This window comes from Salvia splendens, chromosome 15, assembly GCF_004379255.2.
Source record: "Salvia splendens isolate huo1 chromosome 15, SspV2, whole genome shotgun sequence".
Classification (NCBI taxonomy): Eukaryota; Viridiplantae; Streptophyta; class Magnoliopsida; order Lamiales; family Lamiaceae; genus Salvia; species Salvia splendens.
The window spans coordinates 11795893-11806601 of record NC_056046.1 but is presented as its reverse complement, the minus strand read 5'-3'; the positions used below and the strand labels follow the sequence as shown (position 1 = coordinate 11806601).

The following is a 10709-nucleotide window of genomic DNA, read 5'->3' as shown; positions in this document are numbered from 1 at the left end:
AGAACAGAGGGAGTAGGAAGGTTAGGAGCGATACAACTAATATAAAGATAATCCATATTCTACTATTTTTTTCCATTAACTTTTCTTTAACAATTCTTAAAATGTGTGTTGAAAAGAAAGAGGCTCCTAAAATGTGTGTTGATTGGGAATACTTTAAATATTAATTAATATAATTAATTATTAAATTTTACTAGTATAAATCAAAATTTAATTTAACACTAGCCGTTAAAATAGAAACAGAGTTTGTTTTCAGAGAAATTGAAGGCCATGGATTCTTCTTCTGAAATTGGTAAGGTAATTCGAAAACCCTCTTCGTGTATACTTGTTGATTCACGCATGGCTTCAATACCTCATTTTACAGTTGGTGCATCGATTATCGAAGCTGGTGCTAGTGGAGACCTTTACCAGCTTAAGGGTGAAGTCCTTTTTCTTGATTTATGTATTCTTGATGGTTTGAATGTCTGATTCTAATACTTTTAATTTCGCAGCAATTAGAAACAAGTTTGCTGATGAGTGGGAGTTCCGCAAGATATGCGATCAATATAGCGATTTCTCCACTGGTCGGAATGTCTTGCATCACGCGGTTGGAATCGGACATTTTGATGTTTGTAAATTCTTGATAAAGACCGTCGGAGTTCATATTGATGCAGTCACTTACAAGAGTTCTATCTTCTCTCTCTCTTATTAATTTTGATATGATTCTTGAATTGAAAAAAAGGGATTGTATACTAACACCATAAACTGATTCAGGGGATACTCCTCTGGCAAAAGCTGTCAAAGGGGACCATGTCAAAATTGTGGAGTTTCTCATCAAACATGGTGCTAAAATTAGTCTTGCAAATGTTGAGGGATTCACTCCGTTGCACTATGCAGCTCAAAATGGTCAGTGGTTTTGTGGTTGTCATGCTGTGTAAGACTTTGCTTATAGTGTTATATACTGTTTCTGTTTCAGGCAATAGGGAGCTTGTGGATTTTTTGGTGAAGGAAGGTGCTTTAATAGAAGCAGATTCTGCAGATGGATCACCTTTACAAATTGCTGTTTCTCATGGAAATGTGGAGACTGTCAAGGCTCTCTTGTCTCATGGTGCAAAAGTGGGCAGCACGCACAACCTTCTGTTTGCCGATGATAGTCTTGTTTACATCATTGTTTGTTTTGTCATGGCTTTACTCTTCGTATTAGGAGTTAGGACGGCAGGCTTTGTTTCTTGTACTACCCTTAACTGATTTCAATTGGAATATAAGTTAACTTTGTCAAATCATTAAACCTTTGAATGTGGATAATAGTTTGATTTGTTGAACATGTCAAATCATACGGATATGATCTTTAAGAGTATATTTCTTGCATTAACTTATGATGTTATCTTGTGAGATCAATCCATTTGCTGCTTTCTATTTTGCAGCCAAATTTTTGTTGTGCAGTTGTGGACACCCCTCTTATATGTGCAGTCAAGTCTGGCTCATTCGAATGCATGAGATTGCTGCTTGAGGTATGTTTGGTGAAATGGAAATACCTGTCTTGTCGTGTTAGAGATTGAAATTCTTTCATTTTAGTCTAGTTATTTAAATAGAAATATCTCATGCTTCTTTAGCTCTGTTGTTGTTGGTATCTGATGCCTTATTCAGTATTTTAATTGCCCTTTCATGATCAAGGGTTGAGTACTTTCTCTTTGCAGGCTGGTGCGAACCCAAACGATTATTATGCTGGATTAAGTACTCTGGCATCTGCTGTAAAAGAAGGCAACACAGAATTTCTTAAGTATTTGCTTAAAGCTAAAGCAGATCCAAATTCATCTAACAAAGTTAATTTCTATTTTTCCCTTCGTTTCTTATGCTATTATTCATCTTCCACTCTTCTTTGGATCTTGTTGTTTCATCCTGATGTTATCAACAGGACACTTATTCTATTGATAATGACGACTTTCAGGATTTCTTTAAACCGATTGAGATTGCTGCTATGGTGCAAAATCGTGCAGCTGTGGAGATTTTGTTTCCAGTGACTGAACAGCTTGCACATTATCCAACAAATTGGACCGTCGATGGCCTAATGGAGGGCGTTCATATTGAAGGATTTAAAACAATGGTTGAAGCAACTCAGCCACACTTTGTCCTTCAATTGAATTTACAACTTTCCTCTCTCTCATCACATTATCTTGCAGATGGATAAGAGAATCACTCGCCGCTTGACTGCACTAGATCTTGGAGGGTTGCGTGACGCGGGCAATAAGGATTTCTACCGTGCAATCTATCAGTATAGAATGGTAAACTTTTCTTCTTCCTAGTGAGTTGATCATCTCGCCCTTGGCCTTGTGCAGTAAGTAATATAAGCGATGCGTAGGCTTCTTGCATTGATCCATGTAATGCCACATGGGTATCAAATCGAAGCCTGTGGGAAGCGCGAGTGGGTAAATGCGTGCATTCTCTGATAGATGCTCAGAAATGCATTAGACTCAAGCCAGACCTCCCCGTCCCCGTTCCTCTAAACAATGGTGCTGCAGCAAATGAGATATTCAAGGTGATCATCAAACTCCATATCTGCATCTGTGGTATTATTTCATCATCTAACAGTTTATAATTGTGTCTGTTAAGAAATTCCTCTACGCATGCCTTGCGTTCTTGTTGGATCCTTACAATGAGGCAATGTGTGATGCATTTAGGTAAATTCTTGTAATATTTTTCATTTTTTTTGTTTACCAAAATATACAATTTGTGTAACTAATAGTGTTTTGTTTTTTGGTTGTAGACTTAGTTTGTTTGATTTCTTTGCTTGGTTGATTCAGATGAGCAGCCCAGATGAGATTTTGAGATTTAGGTGATGATTTGCATTGCAGAATTTCCTCATATACATTCAAATAAATGATAACGTAATACTCCTTTGAGCAAGTCAAAATTGGAAGAAAAAAATGTTGTGACGTTCATGAAAATTGAATGAGTTGCTCAAAATTGGAAGATATAAAATGTTGTCACGTTCATGAAAATTGAATGAGTTCCCTTTGAGTTAATTATTTTATTGCATGTATCTCCAAAAATCTTGTAATAGTAGTATGCATAGAGACACGAATCCTATTTCTGCACACACAATCGCTTAATAATTGTTCTTTTATTTTATTTATTTCAAAATGTCCATTTACCTAACATATAGTAGTATAAAATTTTGTGTATTAAATTAAATATTATCCGTTTGGGTTGCACGTCAAGGGGGATAACAATCCTCAAATGGTGTCGATTCTGTTGACCAAACTCTTCTCCAAATCAACTTAGCCATGACTACACCTAGGCATGCACAACGGTTCCGAACCGCCGGTTCCGGTTCATGAACCGGCGGTTCACGGTTCATCATATGCATGAACCGGAACCGGCCCGCCAAGGGTTCCGGCGGTTCCGGTTCCAGTTCAAAAAACCGCCGGTTCACGAGGCGGTTCAAAACCGCCGGTTTTTGGCATGAACCGGCGGTTCACCGGTTTGAACCGGCGGTTCAACCGTAAATTTTAAAAAAATACTTTTTATTTATAAAAATTGATTTTTATACTTAAAAACAATTTTTACAGATAAATTAATATAAGAAATTCATAATAGCCCATAGATATTTGATGGGCTTGTGAATTTATTAAACCATTCTTGGTTGTTTCTCTTTTATAGAGACATCCTTGAATGTTTTATGTTTCACTTTCGATATGGGACAAAATCATTCTTGGTTGTTTCTCTTTTATAGAGACATCCTTGAATGTTTTATGTTCCACTTTCGATGTGGGACAAAATCATTCTTGGTTGTTTCTCTTTTATAGAGACATCCTTGAATGTTTTATGTTTCACTTTCGATGTTGGACAAAATATGTTGAAGTATTTTCTTTTATAACTGCATGTTTAGAGCATTCATTCATCTTTTTCCAATGTGGGATACAAAACTTTCTTTTATCTTCTATTTTTCTTCATGTTTTGTATAATATATATAAACAAAATTATTATTCAAATATATTCTTGATTGATAAAAATAAAGAATTATTGAAAAATATGATTTGTATATAGAAAATATTTATTTGTATAATAATTATTGTTAGGTTTATACAATTTGTATAAGAATTATTCTTTCAATGTGTATAATATTATTTATTAGTTAACATATACATAAATTTATAAACCTAAGCAAATCATTAATGATTTCGCCGACCCTGAACCGGCGGTTTGAACCGTTGAACCGCCGGTTCAAACCGGTAAACCGCCGGTTTTGAACCGCCAGTTCACGGTTCACGCATCCTTCGACCTTGAACCGGCCCGTTGGAACCGGCAACCCGCCGGACAGTTCAAACCGCCGGTTCCGGTCCCGGTTCCGGTTCATGAACCAGCGTGCCCGAACCGGCGGTTAACCGCCGGGCCGGTTCGGTTTGTGCACGCCTAACTACACCTAACTTAGATTTAGTCCTAAATCTATCCAATTTCTCACTTCATCATTTTGACAAATTCAAAAAATACACAAACTTATTTAATAAAATTTCCAGGCTCGGGTTGTATTCAAATTTGAATAAATTAGTATGCATATGTGAAAATTTCCCCCCTTTAAATTGCTTTTCGGGTCTGGAAATCATTTGGATAGTATTTATTTGTTAGGACAAATATTTGGTTAATTGGATTCCAAATGAATTTAAGCTATGTCACTTAGGCCATGTTTGGTTGCTAGGATTCTGTCTGAGAAAGTAATCTGATTCCTTAAATTTTAAATTCCTGTGTTTGTTTCCGTTTTTAATCAAACTGGGAAAGTAATCAAAATCCTAAAACAAAGAAAGTTAGTAAAACTTTCCAGGATTCTGAATCCTAACTTTTCTTAGGTATTCTTTTTCTCAGTTTTAGGATTCTTACATATTTAATGCAATATAGTATAGTTTATTATTACTATTATTATTATTATTATTATCATCATCATTATTATTGTTATTATTTATTAAAATATTTTAAAAATAATTTAAAAGTATAAACCATACATAATTTCAGGTTAATAGATAACTATAATTCAAATTATTATAATTACAACTATATTATTAACATTTATTTTTATTTATTATCATAATAATAATAATTTATTAAATAATTAAATATAATTATAATTATATAATAATATAATAATTATTAATTTATAAATTAGTAATTAACAATAAAATTGTAGTGAAATTTTAAATTATAAAGTTTTTTCAATTAAAAATTAAGTAAATATAATGATAATAATAATAATAATAATAATAATAATCTTATTTATTATATTATTATTATATATTATGATGTATAATCCTTATTTAAACTATCCATCGTAATAATAAATAAAATAATATAATTATTATCATTTGTAATTAATAATTTATTAAATAATATGTATTATTATTTTTTATAAATAAAAAATGATAAGTATATTTTTAGTTTAGTGTTTAAATCAAATATATACTTTCAAATCTTGATATTTTCCAAACACGGGAAAGTAAAGTTATTAGAAATCATATTCCCGGGATTCATTTTCCCTGGAATCATTTTCCTTGCCAACTTTACTTTCCCACCAACCAAACACGGCCTAAGGATCCTTAAATTACTTTTTTATGATTAAAAACATAAATATATTTCTGAATTTGAATGCGTTCCTTTTGGTCATACTCTCAGTTATTTAACCGCAGTTTGAGACCAGAATTCCTTATTTTCCGAGTTAAATTAGAGCTCAATCATCTCTCATTAAATATACTTTCTCCATATTTTTAAGTAGTCAATTCAAAGCAAGAAATTGTTGAAAGTCATATTCCAAATGGTGATAATATCGACCTTTTCTCGAAAACTATAGTATGTCATATGTCTAGATAATTGAATTGCATAAATTTACAATACAATATATTTTACTTAGTCTAATTGATGGTTAGCTAGCCAACCATTTGAAGTGTGTCATAGTGGCTTATTTTCCAAATAAAAATGCAGTTATCTTTCCTTTTTTCTGATAATCGGTCAAAGGGATTTTTTTTCCATGATAAGGTTTCAACGTCGATCATATGACAATGTGAAACGTTTATTTCATTTGTCAAATTCAAAATATTGAAAATAAATAATATTTTTGTCTCTTATATATTAAGCTTCTAAAGAATGGTTATACATGTTTAGTTATTCCTATAAAATATTGGACTAACCATATTGTATTCAATAAAATACTTTCTAATCTCTAAACTATATTTGTATACAACATATGAAAGCAATTTAATAGTGTACTACTATATTTATTATGAAATGCATAATCTACAATTTTGTGATAATGATATAGTATTAAATTTGATAATCAGCCAATTTTATGATTAAACAAAAATCACATGTGACTCTAAAGTAGATAAACGAAATTTCTTATCGCGGAAATAATGTTGTAATTAGTATTCATAATTCATACATCTCTAGAATAAGTTAATAACGACTACGAGTTGGCACAAGTAGTAAGTTCAGTTTTCAGTCATTTAAGATTTCTATTTTTGGAATATCATTTGATTAAATATTTGATTAATTATGTTATCCTAATATACCATAAAAATAAGCATAACATTCATATGATATACTTTCACCTCCAATGCATATATAAAATAAATACATATACTCAATCATTAATTAGTTAACCGCGCCCCATGTTAGTAATCTGGACATATTGCACGTGGTGTCCAACTAATCACAATTGCATTATTCCTTCGGGAATGACACACATGAATAGAGAAATGTCTAACAAATCACAATTGGAAAAAGAGAGAAAAGAAGGATATGAGTGTTTTTCCGTTTATGCAATTATGATTGGTTGGACACATCTCGTAACAGTACGTTTGAATTTTGACCTTCAATTCATTATCAAGGAGGAATTTTAATTATAGAGTGAACTACATAAATAGTACATGATCTTTCACTTTCGCATATAAATGGTACCTGATCTTTATTTTATATCGTTTTTTATACCTCATGACAAAAATAACCCTAGGTACCAAACATGTGATTTTTTTGTTATGGAGAATATTTTTGGAAATTTCAATTAAATAGAACCAAATATGTGATTTTTTTTCTTCCTTTCTTATTTCTTTTTCTTCTTCTTTAGTTTATTCTTCTTTCTTTTTAGTATTTTATCTTCCTTTCTTCTTTCTTTTTTCCCCATAGTTTAAGTTTACTCTTTTTTCTTTTCTCTTCTTTTTCTTCTTTCTTTTTAGTGTTTTATACATGCATCTAATTGCATTCATAATATAAATCAATAACAAAACACCTAATTAAATTAATTATTTAAAGTAATTAAATCAATTGAATATTTTTAATTAAATTATTTATACTCATTATAGGGTTGAAACACCTAACTAAAAATATTCAACTCTTTATCATTATGAATACAATTCACAATTTTAAATTTTGATTAAGACTATATTGATTAATTATTAATTTAATATAAAATAATAATTATTATTTATTAACTACTACTAATTTTTACTATTATAACAATAATATTATTATAATAATTAAATATAATTATAACTATAATTATGCTTAAGTATATTTAAATGATATTAAAAATAAATTAATTATTAATTTATAACATCAAAATAATAATATTAAATTGATTAATAATAATAGTATAAATAGTGAGGAGAATGAGAGAAGATATTATAGTATCACTTTTGGTACTGTTTTTGTCAATGCCCAAAATATCCTTTATGACACAAATGGAAAAATGAATTTGTTTAGATGGTATTTTGGGGTGAAAATTGCATCAGACACCAAAAATGTGATTTATAGGTACCAAAAACGATATAAAATAAAGATCATGTACCATTTATGTGCGAAAATGAAAGATCATGTACCATATATGTAGTTCACTCTTAATTATATACATGAAATAAATGTATAAAAAATTCTAAAATTTTTCAACTATTTGAAAATTAAAATATTTATTACATATATATATATATATATATATATATATGATTGAGTGGAGACTATTTGAAGATACACCGGAGTATTGTTGGGGCGCCGGCGAGAAGGGGTTAGAAATATGAACAAATGCGCATAAGAAATGGGTTTGGCCATTTTCTTGTTTCCAAAAAAATTAAATGTTAGTGTCAAATAGCCGGACTTTATCAACTACTTCCAAATGCTTCATTTGACCTCTTCTATTATTCATTATAAATACGTTACTAAATCATTGTTAGGATAGTATCGAGAAACACAATCAAGAATCAATGAACAAGAATGATGAACACACTTTGGGAAAAATTTGGAAAGCTTTCTTGAGAAAAATCTAAAATGGATGTTATCTGTTACAAACTGAAAACATCTCTCTCTCGTTCTTATGTATGAGAACCGAATAAGAGAGCTTAACAACTAACAAACTAGAAAGCCGAAAACAAACACAAAAAACTGTTACGAATCCAACGGCTAGTTGAATCTACGGTTGACATTCAATCTTGCAGATGGCGCGCTTGATCGGACGGCTCCTGAAGCTCGGGAGCTGTGACCTTCTTTTCGGCAGCTACGAGCTCGGGACTCTTCTCGGTAGTTACGAGCTCGGGACTCTTCTCGGTAGTTACGAGCTCGGGACTCTTCTCGGTAGTTACGAGCTCGGGACTCTTCTTCGGCAGTTACGAGCTCGGGACTCTTCTTCGGTAGCTCGGGACTTTTCTTCGGCAGTTACGAGCTCGGGACTCTTTTCGGCAGCTCGTAACTTTACTAATTTTCCTCACACTCAGCAACTAATAATCAATATTCACAATCTCCACCTTGAATATTATTTGCTGAGTGATCAACTTCTTTTACACATTCCAACCAACTTCAAACACAACTCAAACTTCTCCCTCGGTAAGGTTTTGGTGAGCATGTCGGCTGGATTTTCCAAGGTGTCTACCTTAAACACCTTCACCCTTCCCTTCTCTATCTCTTCACGAATGAAATGCAGACGCACATCTATGTGCTTGCTCCTCTCATGAAACACATTGTTCTTAGCTAAGCTGATGGCACTTTGGTTGTCACAACCAATGGCTACTGCCTTCTGACTAACACCAAAATCTGCAGCTATCCCCTTCAACCAAAATGACTCTTTCACAGCTGCTACCAAGGCCATATATTCGGCCTCTGTGGTGGACAATGCAACCACACTTTGCAAGCTGGATTTCCAGCTCACTGCACTTCCATATAGGGTGAAAATGTAACCTGACTGGGACTTTCTACTGTCAATATTCCCAGCATAATCACTATCACAATAGCCCACCAACGCATCCCCTTTTACCTCCTCATTTCCCTTGAACAGGATCCCAAGGTTTCCTGCTCCATTCAAGTACTTTAATATCCACTTCAAGGCTGACCAATGCTCCTTGCCATGGTCACTCATGAACCTGCTGGTTACACTGATGGCTTGAGCCACATCTGGCCTCGAGCTGATCATTGCATACATGATACTCCCCACAATATTGGCATAAGGGACTTTCTGCATCTCAGCTCTCTCTTCCTCAGTTTGTGGCTTCTGTTCAACAGACAATCTGAAGTGTTGGGCCAGAGGAGTTGCTGTAGGTTTTGTGTCTTGCATCTTGAACTTTCTGACCAATCTCGAAATGTAATCAGACTGGTTCAACCAAATCTCCTTCTTGGATCTATTTCTAACAATGTTCATGCCCAAGATCCTTCTAGCATTCCCAAGATCTTTCATATCAAATGCTGACTTCAGATCCTCTTTGATCTCTTGAATCACCTTCTTGCTTGAACCAGCAACTAGCATATCATCCACGTACAAGAGCAAATAAGCCACCACCAGACCCCCTTTCTTCTTGATATAAACGCATTCATCATATTTCGATCTAGTGAAGCCATTTGCCAAGATATGATTATCAAACTTGATATGCCATTGCCTACTAGCTTGCTTGAGACCATATATACTCTTTTTCAATAGACAAACTTTGTTTTCCTCCCCAGCTTTGGCAAAGCCCTCTGGCTGTTGCATAAAGATTGTTTCCACCAAATCTCCATGCAAAAAAGCCGTTTTCACATCGAGCTGCTCCAGCTCCCAGTCCAGCCTTGCAACCACTGCCAAGAGAGTTCTTATGGATGTGTGTTTCACCACAGGAGAGAAGACCTCACTATAATCAACTCCATACTCTTGTGTGAAGCCCCTTGCTACAAGTCTAGCCTTGTATCTGATTTTCACATTATCAGCCGACTCCAATTTCTTTTTGAATATCCACTTGCAGCTCACAATCCTTCTTCCTTCAACTTTGTCTACCAATATCCATGTCCCATTTTTCAGCAAGGAGTCTATCTCCTCAACCATGGCTTTCATCCACTCACTTCTTTCTTTGCATTCCATGGCAGCTTTATATGTGGCTGGTTCCCCAAACTCCACCTCCTCAGCTACACATAATGCAAAGTAAAGCATCTCTGAGTCAGCATATCTGGCTGGCATTTTGACATTCTTTCTCCTGACTCTATCTCGAGCTAACTGATATTGGCTGAGATCCTCAGTCTCTGCATCTGACCCTTCTTGTGGCTGATCAATATTTCCATCATTTGCTCCACCTGGAACCACCTCTTCAGACTCCACTTCAGGCTCCACCTCAGGCTGTATTCCAGATCTCATAGCTTCATCAGATACTGCAGCAGCCTTTGCAGAACCTTGTGACTTATTGAAGGGCATCACAAACTCATTGAAGACTACATCTCGGCTCACAATGATCTTGTGATTTCCAGGT

General features: G+C 33.8%; 1 protein-coding gene across 2 annotated transcripts; it reads left to right on the top strand.

Moving 5' to 3' along the window:
* Positions 1-211: 211 nt before the first annotated feature.
* Positions 212-3094, top strand: LOC121768198 (ankyrin repeat and SOCS box protein 5-like). Of its 2 annotated transcripts, none has more exons than XM_042164596.1 (12): positions 212-289; positions 362-415; positions 489-662; positions 751-882; positions 953-1092; positions 1401-1487; positions 1674-1799; positions 1925-2080; positions 2157-2258; positions 2336-2512; positions 2587-2654; positions 2778-3094. In XM_042164596.1, exons 1-12 carry the CDS (start codon positions 268-270, stop codon positions 2779-2781), a joined length of 1242 nt encoding a protein of 413 aa, XP_042020530.1. In that variant the 5' UTR covers positions 212-267; the 3' UTR covers positions 2782-3094. The 2 variants fall into 2 exon arrangements, with proteins under 2 accessions (XP_042020530.1, XP_042020529.1); XM_042164595.1 differs by having other exon boundaries at positions 2741-3094.
* Positions 3095-10709: the final 7615 nt, after the last annotated feature.

Bases quoted from the DNA above. Each gene is read 5' to 3' on its own strand.
- LOC121768198 (XM_042164595.1), top strand. From the start codon at position 268: ATGGATTCTTCTTCTGAAATTG. The intron at 2,513-2,586 runs GTGATCATCAAA...GTGTCTGTTAAG, and splicing joins CAGCAAATGAGATATTCAAG to AAATTCCTCTACGCATGCCT. The intron at 2,655-2,740 runs GTAAATTCTTGT...TTTTGGTTGTAG, and splicing joins GCAATGTGTGATGCATTTAG to ACTTAGTTTGTTTGATTTCT.